The 21356-nt window shown below is 45.1% G+C and overlaps 1 protein-coding gene across 1 annotated transcript in view; it reads left to right on the forward strand.

Moving 5' to 3' along the window:
* Positions 1 to 21356, forward strand: part of LOC122930873 (stomatin-like) — a 71659-nt gene that overhangs the window by 49350 nt on the left and 953 nt on the right. Inside the window, exons 5-7 of the mRNA XM_044284543.1 lie at positions 4372 to 4454; positions 8682 to 8885; positions 17770 to 17904. Of these exons, the coding sequence (XP_044140478.1) occupies positions 4372 to 4454; positions 8682 to 8885; positions 17770 to 17904 (422 nt within the window). The remainder of the gene's footprint in view (positions 1 to 4371; positions 4455 to 8681; positions 8886 to 17769; positions 17905 to 21356) is intronic.

A 21356-nucleotide genomic window follows, 5' to 3' on the forward strand; every position in this document is an offset into this window, starting at 1 on the left:
ATTGAAGGCCGTCTTCCATTCGTCCCCTTCTCTGACCCTGACCAGGTTGTATGCCCCTCTTAGATCTAATTTGGAAAAGACTTTAGCCCCAACAACCTGGTTAAACAGGTCCGGGATCAGAGGAAGCGGATAAGGGTCACGAATTGTGATACTGTTCAGCTCCCTGAAATCCAGACAAGGTCTTAAAGAACCATCTTTTTTCCTAACAAAGAAAAAACCAGCGGCAACAGGTGACTTCGAGGGTCGTATGTGTCCTTTTCTCAGACTCTCAGAGGTATAAGCACGCATAGCGATCCTCTCAGGTTGGGAAAGATTGTATAAACGAGATTTAGGCAGTTTGGCGTCTGGGATGAGATTAATAGGGCAATCGTACTCCCTGTGCGCGGGCAAATCCTGAACTCCACTCTCAGAGAAGACATCCGAAAATTCAGAGAGAAAAGATGGTACAGTCTTAGTAGCAACCTCAGAAACAGATGTCATGAGGCAATTCTCTCTGCAAAAGTCACTCCAACCATTTATTTGCCTCGCTTGCCAATCAATGGTGGGGTTATGTTTAGTGAGCCAGGGTAGCCCCAACACTAGAGGGGTAGGCAAACCGCTAAGGACGAAACATGACACATCCTCAACATGAGCATCACTCACAATTAAACGGATATTGTGAACTATGCCCTTTAATAATTTCTGAGAAAGTGGAGCGGAATCAATCGCAAAAACCGGAATATCCTTTCCCAAAGTGCACACCTGGAAACCATGAGCTATTGCGAATTGACTATCAATGAGATTGACAGCTGCTCCACTATCCACAAAAATCTCACAAAAAATGCTCTTGCTCTCTAGCGCCACCCTAGCAGGCAGGACAAAACGGGAACTACAAGCAAACGGAAAACCTTCAATTTCCGCCTCAACCCTGCCAATAGTAACAGACGGAACATTTTTAAAAGATTTTTTCCTCTTTGTTTCTTTATTATTCCCAGAGAACTGCCTGAATCTCCTAGAGGGACAAATATTTGCCAAATGATTAATACCTCCACAACAAAAACAAACCCTCCCATGCGGGCTGAATCTTCTATTGTCAGAAGCAATCAACCCCAGCTGCATGGGCTCCTGCTCAGAAGGGGCTGGCAGCGATTGAGACCCCTGCGCACAGAATGGGACCGCTGCACAGTCCTGGGACCGAGTATGACAGGAAGGAGATATCTCTCCTCTCTCTTTAAGACGCCTGTCAATACGAACGGCCTGAGACATAGCAGAGTCCAAAGAAATAGGCCTCTCATGAAAGGCAAATGCATCTTTCAATCCCTCTGAAAGACCATGGCAAAATTGACTTCGGAGTGCAGCATCATTCCAACCAGTATCAGCTGCCCATCTCCGAAATTCTGAGCAGTATATCTCTGCGGATTGTTTACCCTGGCATAAGAGACGTAGTCTAGACTCCGCCAGAGCAATACGATCCGGATCATCATATATCTGACCCAGGGCTAAAAATAATTCATCCACTGAACGGAGGGACCGTGCCCCCTCCGGCAGCGAAAAGGCCTAGGACTGAGCGTTACCCCTGAGCAGCGATATAATGATCCCCACCCTCCGTTCCTCATCACCAGAGGAATGGGGAAGAAGGCGAAAATGGAGTTTGCAAGCCTCTCTAAAACGCACAAAATTCTCACTACCCCCGGAAAACGTATCCGGGAGCGAGATCTTAGGCTCAGAACAAACTCCATGAACGCCAGCTGAACCGGTCACTTGAAGCTGAGAAAAAGTCCTGCGGAGATCAGCTACCTCCAATGAAAGACCCTGAAGGCGTTCAGCCAAAAGTGAAACCGGATCCATGCTTGAGACGGTTATGGCGGCTTATAATGTCACGGACGGTGTACAGGAAACAAGGCAAAGCAACATGCATAAATGACTCGCTGGATCCAAAAGCTAAGGAACCAAGGGGAGACCCCTGCAGAAGACCTGGCACTTTCCCTGGCTGCTCAGCCTATGCAAAGATCCGAATGGTGGAAGTTTGCATATCCACGTACCTTGACTATATAACCCCTGAGCACCCTACAATAGTGAGGGGACACGACCACCGGCTCCCTACACAAGGTACGGAGGGAGTCAGGGTCACCTGGGATCCAGCAAACAGAAAATAACAGATAAATGTTCAACACTTAACTTAGTACCAGACAGGAGAACAAGGTCAGCATGCACACACACTCCAGGAAGAAGTATAAGCCGCCCAGAAAAGCATTCTGGGGAGGAATTTAAAGGGAAGCAATTAGTCCAACACATGGCAGCTGAGAGAGGCTAACGAGATGAGGAACTGAATACCACAACACAGAAACTCAAGGAGGAGTTTCTGAAAGGCCTCTGTCAGAGCTTCTCAGCTGTCTGGTTGTGACAGTATCTCATCTTGTATCCAGGCTAGAGGCTGTATCTCATCTTGTATCCAGGCTAGAGGCTGTATCTCATCTTGTATCCAGACTAGAGGCCGTATCTCATCTTGTATCCAGACTAGAGGCCGTATCTCATCTTGTATCCAGGCTAGAGACCGTATCTCATCTTGTATCCAGACTAGAGGCGGCCCAACAGGGTCCTAGAGACTTCTTCCATTGTACAGTTTTCCCTAATAAACCTATCCTTTCGCTCTAATATTGTAATCACTTCCATGTATCATCATTACATTTACACATAGAAAGCTTCATTGCAACAACTCCTTTGTGGTGCAGTATATATATTTTTTTCAATGAGTGTGTTTTTAGAGTCCACACAATGCAGTATTGTTTTCTTACCATGTTTTTTTTGCTGTGGTTAAACCCTAAACGGCTGTTATCTGTGGCCTCACCATTAAGATGCCTTTAACCGTGGTGGAAAAATCCACTAGAAAATGCCCAGCATATTTTATGAGATTGAAAAGTGTGTTCCAGTGCAGAACAATATTCGGCAGTGTAGACAGTGATGTGTTGCGGCTTTTCTGAAACAAAATGTCTCCATTCCAATGGGGGATGTGATCCGCGCAGAAATCGGCATCAAAATTCACAAATAAATCTGCACATAAAAAACTACACCAAATTTTACACGCAGATCTGCATAATTGTAAAAATACATGCCTGCATATTTTCAACCACGTGTGAAGGCTTCCTTAGACTAGGGCTAGACGGCGACATGTGTCGTGCAACATTCATGTCTCAGTAATGTAACATATTTTAGAATGCTAGTCTATGGTGTCGCACTGCGACATCCTGCGACACGACAGTCGCACAAAAATCCATCCGACATCATAGACTAGCGTTATATAGCATTATAAAATATGTCGCGCAACTTTACTGCGACAAATGTCGTCGTGTAGCCCTAGCCTCACGGAACTTTCATAGCAGTGTTGTGGTTTTCAACTATGAAAATCACATGAGAAACAGGAAAAAAAAAACGCCTAAAAAGGGCACCAGTAAATATACCCTTATACAGGTGATCATGTCGTTTTCAGAAGAGCCCATACATATTGGGGGTTATTTTGACCATAAGGTATTTTGGTCTTTTAACTGCCATTTACAGCGGTATGCTTCCTGAAGGCGCACACCCCGCCATAAATTAGGCGTATCCTTGGTAGTCTGCGCATAGTTTTTTTTTGTCAACTTTTACACATTTTGCCAGGCATAAAGTTAGTAAACTTGCCTGGGCCGAAGTCCTGGCCCCAGCCTGGGTGTTTATAAGTCGCAAAAGGGCCAAGCGACAACTTTACACCATAAAAAGGCGTAAAACTGTTAGTAAATCACCCCCAATGGCTTTGTTGTGATCACAATAAAAAATATAAAAAAGCTAAGATACTGTAGTTCTACGAACCATGGCATTGTGCAGGGATTCTCCCAAAAATATATATTTTTTTAAATAACTGTGAAATGTGGGCTTCAGGTAGGGCAGGGAGTGTTATCATATGCTCTGTAGCCTGCATCAGCTATTGACAGATTTATACTTACCTGCTCCTCGCTCTCCGATCCTGCGGGCTGGCTTCCGCTTGACTATCTTCAGTTACCGGCTTGTTTTCTTCCACCCTGGTATGGACATTGTCACCTGCGCTGCTGCATCCAGTGACTGGCTTCAGCGGTGATGTTCGCTTTGGAGACATGTCCCTGCTGAAACCCACCATTGGCTGCAGCGGCGTACATGACCAGCAAGGGACTGGAAGCTGGACCAACATGAGCCGGTGCGCATGACAGGAGTGGCAGGCTATGAGGCATAAGTAACAAGTGGTTTAAGGTAAAAACATTCATTGCATAAGTATACACACCCCTCATGTTGCAGAACTTTTAAACTGTCAGAGCTGTACATTGGAATCCACAATATCTCAATACTGGCCCTAAACTCATTTATTGTTCTCTCCCTTTTCCCTAGGGATTTTCTGGATTCTTCCGTGCACCGATGACTTCTGTCGGCTCGATTTGAGAACTGTGTCATTCGCAGTCCCTCCCCAAGAAGTGAGTATTAATTATACGCTACACTGAAATTACATGCCAGCGAGCAGGGCATAGGCAGCGATTTCCATTTAATTGCAAGCGATTGACCCAGATGTTCTGTTATGAAATTATGCAATACAGGGTCACATTTATGTAAAATAAAAATGGCATTTAGCTGAAAGAAACGTGACAGCAGTGAGGAGGACATGTAGAGAATGAAGACACGACGACACATTTTAGTATACATGAGCATAATTTTCTACCGCCGATGAAAGTCAATCCTGTGACTGCCATCTAGTGGCCATGTTAGATAGTGCAACAGAACATACTATCCCTAGCCGTGTCATGTTGGGGGTGCTGGCACACAGTGCAGTTCTGACATGCACTCAGGGTGCAGTTTTTTTATTGTAGCTAGCTGAAATGAATAAAACCCTTCCTAAAATGCAGAACACCAGGGTTTAATGAGGCTGCTAAACTGGCTAAATTGAAAACTGCATGTCAGAACTGCACTGCGTGCCAGCACCCTTAGGGCATGTTCACACGGGCGAGATTTCCGTGCGGGTGCGATGCGTGCGGTGAACGCATTGCACCCGCACTGAATCCTGACCCATTCATTTCTATGAGACTGTGCACACGAGCGGTGATTTTCACGCATCACTTGTGCGTTGCGTGAAAATCGCAGCATGCTCCTCTTTGTGCGTTTTTCACGTAACGCAGGCCCTATAGAAATGAATGGGGTTGCGTGAAAATCGCATGCATCCGCAAGCAAGTGCGGATGCGGTGCGATTTTCACGCATGGGTTCTAGGTGACAGTCTATTCACTGTATTATTTTCCCTTATAACATGGTTATAAGGGAAAATAATAGCATTCTGAATACAGAATGCTTTGTATAATAGTGCTGGAAGGGTTAAAAATAATAAAAAAGTTAACTCACCTTCTCCTCTTGTTAGCGCAGATGCCGGTCTGTTCTTTATCTGTGGGCTAAAGGACCTTTGATGACGTCAGATCACATGCTCCATCACCATGGTGATGGACCATGTGATTGGAGCATGTGATTGGAGCATGTGATCTGACGTCACCTCAGGTCATTCAGTCCACAGCTAAAGAACAGAGTGGCATCTGCGCGAACAAGAGGAGAAGGTGAGTTAACTTTTTTATTATTTTTAACCCTTCCAGCACTATTATACAAAGCATTCTGTAGTCAGAATGCTATTATTTTCCCTTATAACCATGTTATAAGGGAAAATAATACAATCTTCAGAACATCAATCCCAAGCCCGAACTTCTGTGAAGAAGTTCGGGTCTGGGTACCAAACATGCGCGATTTTTCTCACGCGAGTGCAAAACGCATGACAATGTTTTGCACTCGCGCAGAAAAATCGCGCATTTTCCCGCAACGCACCCGCCTCTTATCCGGGCAAAAAACATGACGCCCGTGTGAAAGAGGCCTTAGGGCTTGTTCACATGACCGTATGGTTTTGCGGTCCGTTTTTTCACTGATCCGTTGTTCCGTTTTTTGTATCCATTCTGTTTCCGTTCCGTTTTTCCGCAAAAACAGGAACTTTGCAATCATTTCAAACACATGTGCAAAATGGGCTGGGCATCGCATTTCTACAGCATAGATCCGCCAAAAACGGATGACATGTGTTCCGTATGCATTCCGTTTTTTTATACGGACCCATTGGCTTGAATGGAGCCACTGAACTTGACTTGCGGACAATAATAGGACCTGACTCAAAATGTTGCGGAACGGAAATACGGAAATGGAATGCATAAAAAAAAATTGGGCTGGGCATAAAATTTTCAATACATGGTTCCGCAAAAACTGAACGGATACGGAAGACATATGGATGCATTTCCGTATGTGTTCCGGGCAATAATAGGACATATTCTATCTTTCAACGGAACGGAAACACGGAAACGGAAGCATACGGAGTACATTCCGCTTTTTTTGCGGACCCATTGAAATGAATGGTTCCGTATACGGAACGCAAAAAACGTCCCGTAAATGGAAAGCAAAAAACTTTCGTGTTAACGAGCCCTTAGGCCACATGCACACAAATGTGTGCCGGCCATGCTCGTGCTGCGGACCGCAAATTGTGGTCCGCAATGCACGGGCATTGACCAAGTGCCTGCCGTCTGTTAATAGCGATCCACACTACATAAAAGTAGTGCATGCTTTACTTTTTTGCGGTGCGGAGGCACGGACAGAAAACTCACGGAAGCACTCGGGCTTCCAATCTATGCCTCCGTTCCACACCGTATCTGCCAGTGCCCATTTATTGCAGAACCGCTGTTTGCAGGTTGCAATACGGGCATGGACCTGCTATGGGGGTTTTCATGAAGCCTTAGGGTGCATTCACATGACCGTATTTCAGCCCGCATCCAATCCACATTTTTTGTGGATCGGTTATGGACCCATTCATTTTAGTGGGTCCGCAAAAAATAGGGACAGCACACTGTGTCCTATCTGCATCCATATGTCTGTTCCGTAACCCAGTAAAATAGAACATGTCTTGTTCCTGTCTGTTTTGCGGACAAAGATAGGCATTGTTACATTGGATCCGCAAAAAAAAACAATGCAACATGGATGTCACAAGGACATCGTCCGTATTTTTGGCGAACCTCAAAATACATACGGTGATGTGAACGCACCCTTACTAGACATATTTGTCCTCTGGAGCCAGAAATAAATACTGGATGCTTCACCAAAGAGCACAGGTATAAGGAGAAGGCAGAAATGAAGCTTTACATTGTTGTGTCGAAAAATAAACCCACAGGAAAACGAAGCAAATAGAAATACATTTTTATAAAAAAAAATCCTATGGAATCCAAGTTTAAACAGGTTTTATGTGTTATTTAAATAAAGTTATCCAAAGGGAGTATAAATGCCGGAAACACTCCTTTTAGGTACTTAAGGGGGCCTGAGTGTGGCCCTAGTTGGGTGTATGGACAAGGTTGTCCACCTGGGGCAAACACAATCTAACTAAGGCCTTTTGCACACAAACGTTTTTTTCCCCCCGTTTATGTTCCGTTTTTTGCGTTCTGTATTCGGAACCATTCATTTCAATGGATCCGCAAAAGAAAAGGAAGGTACTCCGTATGCCTTCCGTTAATGTATTTCTGTTTTTCTGTTTCGTTCAAAGATAGAACCTGTCCTATTATTGTCTGCATAACTGACAAGGATAGGGCTGCTCTATCAGGGGCCAGCTGTTCCGTTCCACAAAAAAACGGAAAGCACACGGACGTCATCCGTATTTTTTGCAGATCGCAAAATACTGAAAAAGCCATACGGAGTTGTGCCGTTTACCTCTTTTATTAAAGGGGTTCTGTAGTTTGTTTTAACTAATGATCTATCCTCTGGATCATCAGCATCTGACCGGCGGGGTCCGACACCCGGGACCCCCGCCGATCAGCTGTTTTAGAAGGCAGCAGCGCCGCGGCCTTTTCACTGTTTACCGCTGGCCCAGTGACGTCACGACTTGTACGGGGCTAAGCTCTGTTCACTTGAACAGCGGCAAACAGTGAGAAGGCCGCGGCGCTGCTGGAGCGCCTCTGCCTTCTCAAACAGCTGATCGGCGGAGGTCCTGGGTGTCGGACCCCTGCCGATCAGTTTAAACAAACTGTAGACCCCCTTTAAGTAAACAGCCATAGTAGAGGGGAAACAAGTAAGTAAACCCTTGAATGTTATAACCTGTAGATCTCCTTTAGCAGCAGTCAGCTCATTTAAATGTTTCCTGTAGCTAAAGCCCCAAAAATAATGAAAAACACACCTTGCAAGATGCTTTGAAAACACATATCTTTATTAGTAATCAATTGAATAAAATGACAAGAGTTATATATTGCAGCAGACATCCACCCAAGAGGACACAAGAGGGCGACACAGCACCGGGCAGTAACAGTGAGAGCTCAGAACACCATCTATAGTAATCTATAAGCCTAATTAATAATCACATCAGTGCTGAACCTTAATGGCAAAAAATAATGATAGTAACAAAATAATGACAACAATAAATGCCGAGCTCCCTCAATCACATCCAGCCAAATACTTTAAACTCTACAGTTGGAAAAAACTTTAAATAAATGCAATAATAATGAAAATCTGTTTTGCAGAGGCCCTTTCCTAATTTAACATTTCAGACCAGTCATCTTTCATAGTTGGAAAAATGCAATGTTAAGGAATGGGGTCCAGCACTGTGTAGATCAGTGCGCACCTGTACTGCAGCCATGTTTTACTGTACTTACAGGTTCTCACCAAGGATTCTGTAACCATCATGGTCGATGCTGTGGTCTTCTACCGTGTTTTCAATCCAATTGTCACAGTAGTTAAAGTGGACAACGCCAATCAAGCTACTCAGATGCTGGCACAGACCACATTGCGGAATATGCTGGGAACCAAAAGCCTGACCGACATTTTGATAGACCGTGAAGAAATGGCTGATCATATGGGTGTAAGTATAGGAAGAGGTTTTCCTGGAGGCTCCCATAGATTACAGCCGTTTATAAAAACCCAATGTCTTATTATATGAATGGGTTCCTTGCTACAGACTCTGTTCATCCTGATCCTCTTGGTGCATGAATAAATGCCAGATCATTAGCAACAACTGACATTTACACAAGCAGACCAGTAGAGGACCAGGAGAGGAAGGCTGCCTATAAAAGCAGCTTTGTATACCATTCAGGGTCTTTGTAAAGTTGGGTGACCACCTCTGTACACACAGTCACGAGTATCTGTAGCCACAGCTCTTGAATAATATATTGAAAGACTTTGCACCTATGAGGCTACTTTCACACCAGCATTTTTTCTGGATCCGTCATGGATCAGCAAAAACACTTCCGTCACAATAATATAACCGTCTCCATCCATTCTGAACAGATCCAGTGGTATTATCTCTAAAATGGCCAAGACGGACCCATCTGTAAAACCATTGTAAGTCAATGGGGGACGGATTCGTTTTCTTTCGTGTCCGAGAAAACAGATCCACCCCCATTGACTTACATAGAGTGCGATGAGCTTGCAGCGTTATTCTGTCTGCAATGGGGATGCAACCAGACGGAACGGAATTCATTATGGTGCGCTCCGTTTCGTTCAGTTCAGTTTTGTCCCTATTGACAATGAATGGGGTAAAAATGGAAGCGGTTTCCCCCGCTATTGAGATCCTATGACGGATCTTAATAGCGGAAAGGGAAAGCGCAAGTGTGAAAGTAGCCTAAGGCCCCTTGCAGATGAGCGTGTCTGGATTAGGTCCGGATGCGTTGCGTCTGCGATCAGGGAAAATTGTGAGAGTAGGTATGCAATTGCAGTCAGTTTTGACTGCGATTGCGTTCCGATGTTCAGTTTTTATCGCGCGGGTGCAATACGTTTTGCACGCGCGTGATAAAAAACTGACTGTGGTACCCAGATCTGAACTTCTTCGCTGAAGTTCGGGTTTGGTGTTCTGTATATTTTATTATTTTCCATTATAACATGGTTATAAGGGAAAATAATGCTAAGTAAAAGGTCCATTGTGGGGTTAAAAAAAATAAATAAATGTAACTCACCTCATCCACTTGATCGCGCAGCCGGGATCGTCTTCTTTCTTCTTGCAGGACCTGGCTGGAAAAGGACCTTCGGTGACGTCATCGCACTCGGTGACGTCAGCGCAGGTCCTGCTGAATGAAGATAGAAGATTTCTATCTTCATTCAGCAGGACCTGCGCTGACGTGGTGAGCACGATGACATCACTGAAAGTCCTTTTCAAGCCAGGTCCTGCAAGAAGAAGAAGAAAGAAGGCGATCCCGGCTGCGCGATCAAGTGGATGAAGTGAGTTACGTTTTTTTTTTTTTTTTTTAACTCCACAATGGACCTTTTACTTAGCAACCATGCGTGAAAATCGCATTGCATCAGCACTTGCGGATGCTTGCGATTTTCACGCATCCCCATTCATTTCTATGGGGCCTGCATTGCATGAAAAACGCTGAATATAGAACATGCTGCAATTTTTACGCAACACACAAGTGATGCATGAAAAACACCGCTCATCTGAACAGCCCCATTGAAGTGAATGGGTCCGGCTTCAGTGCGTTCACCTCACGCATTGCACCCGCGCGGAATTCTCACCCATGTGAAAGGGGCCTAATACATGGAGTCAATTACATTTTTTTTTGGTTAATGCTCTTTAACCTACACTGATTTTTAAGGTGAATAACGTATGTGCACAATGGAGCCTGGATTCCCTGGAATTGTTTGCTGCTATGTGGCGCGCGCACACTGGCCAGAATCGCAGGGGCATCGCAGTGTGTAGCTGTACCCCAAGATGCAGTGCTTCTGAGGAACAATACTTTCATAGTAGAGATGAGAGAAAATTGATTCTTAAGAATCAACTCATCTCGTCAAACAGAGTATCCCCCAAGCTGAGGCCAGGGCCCTGACAATGTTGTGCTCGCGACGCTGCTCTGACTAGCGGTCATGCTTCGGCAAGCAGCAGTGACTGTTCATGTGCCACTACCTGGAGGTGTACTGCCTCTCGCAGCAGATTGCCAGGGCCAGCCTAGATGTCAAGCGGCAGGGGGGGCATCCTCCGCTTTGGGGGACACCTTGTCACAGGTGCAGAGCTCTGCTTGATCAGATGAATCGATTTGCACGTCTCATTTGAAAGAAAATGGCTGGCCTTAGGGTAGGGCCTCATTTTCTCATATACAGAATGGGTATTTTCCGCAGCAGAATTTACATGCAGAAAATCTGCAACATTTACAGCAGCAGCAAAGTAAATTCGATTTTAAAAACTCTCATTCACTTGCTGCATACAGTTCCGTTCTGCCCACCTTGTCACCAGTGGTGAGAAGGGAAGTGCAAATAGTTGCAAATTATAACGCATATATAGTGTATGCAATTATCTGCAACTTTTTTAGGCTACTTTTGTGGCATAAAACCATTGATAAATTTGCCCCATGTGTACAGAAACAGCGATGGGCAGTTCGCCGTGTTCACCAGCGAACACATGCGGGCTGCCAACTTAACTCACAAGTCCGGCAATGCACAGGTAAGTCCTTACCTGTGCCGGGAGCCGGTCTGAAACAAATGCGGTCACCGGGAGCAGGCAGTTCCGAGAACAGCCCGATGAAGGCCCCCAGCGGCTGTTCTCAGAACTGCCTGCTCCCGGTGACCTCATTTGTTTCAGACCGGCTCCCGGCACAGGTACAGGTAAGGGCTTACCTGTGCATCGCCGGACGGGTGAGTCAAGATGGCAGCCTGCATGTGTTCGCTGGCAAACACTGCAAACTGACCATCACTGTACAGAGATATAGGCAATGATGAGAATACCTCTGTCCATACGGAGTCCAATGGAGCATGCCACCATTAGAAATCAGAGGCATACGTGCAGACAGGAGAGGGCCCATGCATGGTAGCCCTATTAGGTTGCCTTCTCACTTGGCAGATTTTGTGGCAAAAATTTCTGTGATTGAAAATCTGTTCCATTCACCTGAATTGGGGTAATGCAGAAATACATGGTCTTGTTGTCCACATTGAGTTGAATGGAACTGATTTTCTGTTGCAGAAATTTCTCCCCCAAAAAACTATGCAACATGTGAAGGCGTCCTTATAGCTCCATACAAAGCAAAGCTGTAATTCGGGCGCGTGCATGAGCCCTAAGGGCTGCATTACACCAGCAGATTAGCTGACAGGTTTTCTGACCAGTCCTCGGTCAGGTGGACGTTTACCACACAGATCTTTTGTTATACACATCAACTATTGGTCTGATTGGACAGATATTGATCAGATAATCTGTTGGGGTAGTACAGCCCTAACACAAGTGTGAGCCAGACCTAGACATCTCCCCTTAGCATCTAATCCATAAAGGATTCTGCCATACACAGTCGTTTTAATACATAACAGAATATCCAGCCTTTGTACTGCCTGTAACTTGCAGGGTTAATGATTATGCCCAATTTCCGCGCAGTTAATGATTGCATAAAGCAACCGGAACAGAAGTGAATACTGCAATCTGCAAACCTCAGACATCATACCGTGTGATATACAATGTAATATACATTGTTATTAATACATTTGTACAAAGACGGCTTTAAAGGGAATGTGTCATCAGAAAATGACCTATTTATATTTCAGTGGACCGCGCGATCCCTACCAGTAACCACTTTCTCCCAGAGCCATCCCACTTTATACAGACGGGTAAAACATTGATTCTTACAGACGTCTCCTCAACATTAAGAGCCCTGTGGAATGCCAAAAACCGCACTAATAGTGAAGTATTGTGGTCACACACACTTGCAAAAGGTTGTACTCACAAGCGTAGAAGAAAACGCAGGCACATCAATCATTAGTATTCATTCGTTTTTTCTATTCCTCTTGTAGTTTGCACCCTTTAGGCCTCTTTCACACGGGCGTGGCAGGAAAACGTGCGGGTGCCTTCCGCAATTTTTCCGCGCAAGTGCAAAACATTGTAATGCGTTTTGCACTCGCGGGAGAAAAATTGCGTGTGTTTGGTACCCAAACCCGAACTTCTTCACAGAAGTTCGGGCTTGGGTTAGATGTTCTGTAGATTGTATTATTTTCCCTTATAACATGGTTAGAAGGGAAAATAATAGCATTCTGAATACAGAGCGCATAGTACAACAGCGCTGGAGGGGTTAAAAATAAATAAATAAATTTAACTCACCTTAATCCACTTGCTCGCGTAGCCCGGCATCTCTTCTGTCTTCATCTGAGCTTTGTGCAGTAACAAGGACCTTTAGTGACGTCACAGTCATCACATGATCCATCACCATGGTAAAAGATCATGTGATGGATCATGTGATGACTGTGACGTCACCACAGGTCCTTGTTACTGCAAGAAGCTCAGATGAAGACAGAAGAGATGCCGGGCTACGCGAGCAAGTGGATTAAGGTGAGTTAAATTATTTATTTATTTTTTTAACCCTTCCAGCGCAATTTGACTATGCATTCTGTATTCAGAATGCTATTATTTTCCCTTATAACCATGTTATAAGGGAAAATAATAATGATCGGGTCTCCATCCCGATCGTCTCCTAGCAACCGTGCGTGAAAATCGCACCGCATCCGCACTTGCTTGCGGATGCTTGCGATTTTCACGCAACCCCATTCACTTCTATGGGGCCTGCGTTGCGTGGATTATCGCACCACAACGCACAAATAGGAGCATGCTGCGATTTTCACGCAACGCATAAGTGATGCGTGAAAATCACCGCTCATGTGAACAGCCCCATAGAAATGAATGGGTCGGTATTCAGTGCGGGTGCAATGCGTTCAACTCACGCATCGCATCCGCGCGGAATACTCGCCCCATGTGAAAGGGGCCTTAGTCACTGCTGCAAAGGAAGTGTGCTCCAATAGTGAAGTCCTGTAGGCAATTCTACTGTATAAATATTTATTATACTCACAAACATAAATGTATAAAAGCATATAAATCACGTAAAACCAGCCAAGTGATCATGGCCGACCCGGGTTTCGCTCCAAATGCTTCATCAGGGACGCCGGAATGGAGCAACGGATGCGGACAGCACACAGAGTGGGTCCGCATCCAAGCCGCAAACACTGCAGTTCGATGCGGACCAAAACAACAGTCGTGTGCATGAGGCCAAAGGCAACAAGTCCAAGAAAACGGAGCAAAATGTCTCCAACTATGTTGCAAATTCCAGTTTTTTCACAAGCTACAAGAAGACCGATAGGGCTATAATGACAAGCTGGCATTCAAGGACAGTGACTGGTCGTACAACGTCTCTTTAGCCCCATCAATCCCTATATGAGAGACTAACCTGCTAAGTGATGCAGTGCACCATAACAGGCCCCTACCCGGCAAGGTAGAAACCGCTATGCACACAATCAACCAGTCACCTGCAGAATATATAAAAGGACAGTGTCCAGAACCATCTGTAGGAACAGTGATGGACCACTAATTCCCAAAATGATGTCAGTATTTCTAGACGAGTTGTGGGGTGTCAACAAAAAAAATAATTCTTAATAAAGCCCTTAGTGTACTGGTGAGGAACAACTCAATCATTAGAGATCCTCTAAATAAAAAAATATCATGCCAATATCATGATACAGTAATGTAAATGGAATTAACTGCTTTGTGTGAAAGGACACAGTCATAAAAAATGAAATCAGGAAAATTAAGAAAACAAATCAGAAAAGGTAAAATTTGTTCCAATGTCTCAATAAAAAAATGAGCTCCACAACCCATTCCAAAAGGATCCCTCCCTCCCTGGAAAGTCCACAAGCTGAACATAAAATGAGACTATGTTGACTTCCTAAAAAGACCCCCCCCCCCTTTGGGTATAAAAGGGACTCCTGACTTTACATTGAAAGTCAATAGGGGACGGATCCGTTTGCAATTGCACCATATTGTGTCAACGTCAAACGGATCCGTCCCCATTGACTTGCATTGTAATTCAGGACGGATCCGTTTGGCTCCGCACGGCCAGGCGGACACCAAAACGACTTTTTTTTCATGTCCGTGGATCCTCCAAAAATCAAGGAAGACCCACGGACGAAAAAACGGTCACGGATCACGGACCTACGGAACCCGTTTTTGCGGACCGTAAAAAAATACTGTTGCGTGCATGAGGCCTAACTCTGTTTGATGTGCCTGTGTTTTCTTCTACCTTTGCGCGAGTACAACCTTTTGCAAGTTTGTGTGAATAGTGACCACAATACTTCACTATTAGTGCGGTTTTTGGCATTCCACAGGGCTCTTAATGTTGAGAAGACATCTGTGGGAATCGATGTTTTACCCGTGTGTATAAAGTTGGATGGCTCTGGGAGAAAGTGGTTACTGTTAGGGATCGCGCGGTCCACTGAAATATCATTTTACCCCATATCTGGCACGCTTGGAGGGAATCAACTGACGGAAGGAAAGGCGGCCTTTAAAACTAAAAAGGGATTCATTGACGGATAGATTTTTATCAGGGGTATAAAATTTTAAGAATAAATCTCTAAGGAGGGAAATAAGGGGTCTCAATTTATTTAGGTGGTCGTAGGCTGGGTCAGTTCTGGGGGGGACTTGGGAATTGTCCGAAAAATGCATAAACTGGATTAGGGCTTCATATCAGTTTCGGGACATAACTGCTGCAAACACAGGGGTTGAGTGGACAGTACTCGCAGTGCAATAGGACCGGACAGATGGCTTTTTTTTTACAATGCCCATGTCCAGGATAAGCCTCAAAAATGTTTTCATTTCAGGGACACTTGTGGGGGTCCACCGTCTTAGATAAATAGACGTGGGCTTTTGTACAGCAAATTGTGTGGCGTACAGATTAGTCTGCTGCACAAGTAATTCCAGGACTTTATCGTCCACAAATAAATGAAAAAAATCATAAGGGGTAAAATTGATGACGTCCACATTAATTTGGGGAGAAAATAAAAATTGGGGTACTTGGGGGGGGGGGGGGTGATGAAGCAGGAACCCACGTAGTAGAGTGGATGGGACCGCTGGGTGGTGAATGCGATGAGGTGGCGACTTCTACCACCATATGGTTATGGGGTCTGGGGATGGAAGCGGAGCTAGAGTCCTCGCTATCAGAAAATATTTCTGCCTCTGAAGCGGTGTCGGTTTCAGAGTTTTCAGAGCATAGAAATTCATATGCCTGTTCCGCACTGTATATTCTTAGAGCCATTTTTTTTACTAAAAATCTCAGAAAGAAAAAATATATAAATATATCCCACCCTAAAAATTAAAAGTAAATGTTCCCTAGCGTCAGAAGGGGGTTGTCCACTGACCAATAATTATGGACGGACCCTAACAGATTCCCACTGACCGACTAACAGATGGACAGTGACAGATGGCCTCTGACCGCCAGTGACAGACAGACGGTGACAGATGGCCTCTGACCGCCAGTAACAGACGGACGGTGACAGATGGCCTCTGACCGCCAGTGACAGATGGACAGTGACAGATGCCCACTGACCGCCAGTGACAGACGGACAGCAACAGATGGCCTCTGACCGCCAGTAAGAGATGGACAGCAACAGATGGCCTCTGACCGCCAGTAACAGAAGGACACAGGGTCCCTAATGAAAGTAACTGACCAGCCCTAATAGACGCCTAATGACGGGCGCCCACTGACCGCCAGTTACGGACGGACAGTTTATAAATTGATTTTTTCACAGTAAATCGCACAGCCAGGACAAAAGTCTGATCTCTCTCTCCTCACAGAACAACTGCACTGAGGGGAGAGAGAAGCACAGCCCATATCCTGGCTGTGTTCAGTAAATATAATGGATGTGATCTCCATGATAGGGTTATCATGGAGGCCACATGATCAGGGACCAATAGTAATGGTTACTGTGCTGAAGGCAGATCTTCAATTACAACGCACATGTCAAGAGTAGGCAACCAATAGTCACCTGACTAAATGTAAATACAGAAGGCAGATCTTCAGCACAGTAACCAGTGCACATGTCTGCGCAATTTTTTTTTATTATTGGTACGTGCTCCTGCCCTTTATTAAACTTTTTAAAATCTTAATTAGTGCCCATATTGCCCCGATCAGGGTCATAGGGGACCAGTCAGGGCACCCTTCTATACACTCTCTCCTCTTCTGAGGAGAGAGAACTGTTCCGGGGGTGGCGGCCATCTTTGTTGAGGTACTGGGGGTGGGGAAAGCTAAGCTGCCCGATCCTTGCACTGGAGACTTTTTTACTGCCGGCAGCCCTTCTGCCGGCATTTTTGGTGATCGCCGTAATACACTGTATCGTGGCTATCACGTGATCAGAGACAGCTTGTCACGGTCTCTGATCACTGCCCCCAGCAGGGAGCTCCTGCGCTTTTTTGTAGTGCTAGCTTGGGTTGAAGTGCCTCCATAAAAAGGCGGCGCTCCAGCCCAAGGCCCCTTAGTGACCGCCGGAAAAACATGTATGGGTGGTCACTAAGGGGTTAAATGGGTTTTCTGAGACTTTATAACTGATGACTTATCTTCTGGATAGGTCATTATCTGATCGGTGGGGGTCCGCCGATCAGCTGTTTGAGAAGGCAGCTACTCTCCTGTGAGCAGGTTTCCCTAGGCCGTGTGATGGCACGTACATCGTTCATGTGGCCTAGGAGCAGCTCAGCCCCATACAAGTGAATGGGACTGATCACAAACAAGTATAGCTGTTTTTAAATGTTTGGTGCTGTGCTTGGTAAGCACAGAGAAGCCAGCGGCACTCACAAGAGCGCCACTGCCTTCTCAAAACAGCTGATTGGCGGACCTCCTTTCCCATTAGGCCATGCCCTTGCCAAATGTGGCAAAAAACTGTCTGACCTCTGCTTGCTGCCATTCAGTGGGGACATTAGGACCTAATTACTTATGAGAATGTCATCTCTATTGTATCCACAGAGAATCTTATACGATGCTACAAAAGAATGGGGAATTAAGGTGGAGCGCGTGGAAATAAAGGACGTCAAATTGCCATCGTCTTTACAGAGAGCAATGGCCGCTGAAGCAGAAGCTGCCCGCGAAGCCAGAGCAAAGGTATCATTAACTGTGAATGGAGCTAGCCACCATCAGCAAGTGGCATATGCCATCCTCACTGGTGTCAGTCTTTAATCAGAATGATGGCGCCATTCATTGTGCTCACAAAATTGGTTTTCAGCTTTGTTACTGGGAGTTTTAGCAAAAAATATTTGTGGTTAAAGGGGTTGTACAGCTATATATATTGGTGAGCCATCCTCAGGATAGGTCATCAATATCTGATCGGTGGGGGTCCAACACCTGGAACCCCGCCGATCAGCTGTTTGAAGAGGAGGCGGACCCCCATGCAAGTGCTGCTACCTCTTCATTACACAGCTCGTCGCCCACCTTGCACCAGCGGTGTAGTGTAATTACAAGTACTCGTTCCATTCAAGTGACTGGAGTGAGTACTTGTCATTACACTGCCCCTCCAAGACGACGGATAGGGTAATGAAGAAGAAGTAGCGCTCATACGGAGTGCCCCCTCCTCTTTAAACAGCTTATCGGCGGGGGTGCTGGGTGTCAGACCCACACTCATCTGATATCCTGAGGATAGGTGGTCCATATATACCGCCTGCACAACCTGTAATCTGTACACTCCAGAATATGACCAGGCTTTCTGAATGCTGTATACCAATGTGGCAATTCCTAAGAAACAAGCGGGTAATTTATTAACCTACATATGCCAGTATTTTGTGTGAGACATTTACGCAAAGATTTGTGTCTTTACTTTTTTCTGCCAATTTTGCAAAGCAGGGCCTTTACAGCCCAACAGATTTACTATAATTTACACTAGAAACTGTAGATTGCGGTGTAGATTTGCTTTTCTGACTAGCAGAAGATTAACTAAATTTATTAAAGGGGACGATTTAAAATGACCACCAGCAACCTGTCCTAGAGCATAAGCGGGACTGTTTACATAGTTAATACGGTTGAAAAAAGACATACGTCCATCAAGTTCATCCAAGGGATAGGTGGGGACGCGAATCCCAAAAGGAATTGAGTCTCAGATTTCTGCACGTTTTTATAAGCATTAATGTTTTTTACTTTTAAGAGTTCGTCTAAACCCTTTTTAAAACTGTCCACTGTTCCTGCTGTGACCACTGTGGGGATTTGCTCTGGTGGACAGACTTGCGGACGCAGTATAGAGGCTACGACAACGTCTTTAACTTAAACAGTTCGGTGTTTATTCACACATAAGGATAAACCAAACAAAAAGTCAGCTTCAAGCAAAACAGTCACCTTGAGTCTGGTGTTTGTTCACACTGTGCAGCAATGCAGAAGTCCTTGGACATAGCAGAAACCACCTGCTCTCACGCCAACAAGGTAGCAGGCCTTTACGCAGGCCCAAAGTCCCAGGTCCCAACACAGAGACCGACAGAGCTTCACTGTCGGAGAGGAGTCAATTCCCACCACCTGACAGTGCTGCCTATGTTTTATAGCCCAAATCAAGACCCGGCCTGGAACGTGGGGAACAGCCACCCACCCTGCACTTTAGCTGCTCCCAGTAAGAGCCGGCCCGGGTTGGCTTTACAGCCATACTAAATAGCAAAACCATGTCAGCCAGCACTAGCTGCCGCTGACACATGAAATTACCGGCTCTTACTTCACCAAGGCCAGGAATCTCGGTGAAACATACCTTCCGTCAATGGCGGACCCTTGCGTCTTCCTACACCACGTCCTGAGGTAGTATATTCCACAGCTTCACAGTTCTTACAGTAAGGTCTCATGCACACGACCGTTGTTTTGGTCCGCATCCGAGCCGCAGTTTTTGTTTCACTTCAATGGGGCTGCAAAAGATGCGGACATCACTCCGTGTGCTGACCGCATCCGTTGCTCCGTTCTGTGAATAGGCAGTTATATCAATGGCTGTCCGTGCCTCCCACAAATTGCAGAATGCACACGGATGATATCTGTGTTTTGTGGATCCGCAATTTGCGGGCTGCAAAACACAATGGTCGTCTGCATGAGGCCTAAAGAAGTTTTGACACTTCCGGAGACTGAACTTTTTCCTCTCCAATTGGAGACAGTGCTCCTTGTCTTTTGAGCGCATTTTATATGGAACAGCTTTTCACTGTATTTTTTGTATGGCCCATTTATATACTTGTACAGGTTAATCATGCCCCCCCCCCCCCCCCCCCGCCCTTAGACGTCTTCTTCTCAAGACTAAATACATTCAATTATTTTAATCTTCATAACTAAGACCCTCCATGCCCCTTATCAACTCTTTGTAAAGTGGTAATATTACATTCCTGCCCGGTGAGTTCATGCTTCGTTTAATGCATGACAATATCCTGGTGGCCTTAGAAGCAGCTGGTTGACATTGTATACTATAATTTAATCTACCATCCACAAGGACACCCAAATCTTTCTCTATAAGTGACTCTCCCAGTGCTACATCACCTAGGACATATGAAGCAGAGAGATTATTACTACCAAGATGCAGAACTTTACATTTGTCCACATCGAACCTCATTTGCCAAGTTGATGCCCAATCACTCAGAGTGTTCAAGTCAGCTTGTAATATATGGACATCTTCCATAGACCGTACAGTTCTACATAGCTTAGTGTCATCTGCAAAAATAGAAATGGCGCTAATAATCCCGTCCTCAATATCATTCATAAATAAATTAAATAATAAAGGGCCCAGCACTGATAACCACTTATAATCCAGGACCATTCTGAATAGGAATCATTGACCACAACTCTCTGGACGCGGTCCTTCAGCCAGTTTTCAATCCAATTACAAACTATACTTTCCAGGCCTATAGACCTTACGTAACTTATTAAACATCTATGAGGGACAGTATCAAAAGCCTTTGCAAAATCCAGAAACACTACATCCACAACCGCCCCTCTGTCCAGGCTACTACTCACCTCCTCATAAAAACAAATCACTTGCAGAGATGCCTCACTACACACTACACTGCTCTACAATGGATGGTGATGATGTGATCCTGCCTGATATATGCCATCATGGCAGAACAGTCTGACTGGAAAACTCACCAATGGAGCATTGTCAAGAAATCTCTATACCATGGAATATTCCAGTGAGTCTCCATACAGGACTGGTCTCTTAAAGGAGATTCAGCACCCTGTCCAAACTCAAAAGCTCTGAAATGACCAATTACAAATAGATAAATTGAAGAAAAAAAAAAGAGGGGGTGATTGCGCAGCAATTTCAGTCAAATGTATGCTGTCTATGCTGGAGGTGCTGGCAATAAGCCTATGAGCTGTACAAATATGAGGTATTTACAAAAAATATGTTGGCTGGCTGTTCATATACATGCAGAACTTGCCAGTAGATGTATGCAACAGCGCACAACTCTGAGTGACCAGTCCCTCTCTGGCTATGCTTTCCCTTATAAAACCCTAAATCTACCTAATTATATCACCATACTCTCCCTATACTCTCTTTATTCTCCCTAACACCTATATTGCCAGCTTGTGTCTGCCATTGAGTTTTGGCAGAC

The sequence above is a fragment of the Bufo gargarizans genome, chromosome 3 (assembly GCF_014858855.1).
Source record: "Bufo gargarizans isolate SCDJY-AF-19 chromosome 3, ASM1485885v1, whole genome shotgun sequence".
NCBI classification, from domain to species: Eukaryota; Metazoa; Chordata; class Amphibia; order Anura; family Bufonidae; genus Bufo; species Bufo gargarizans.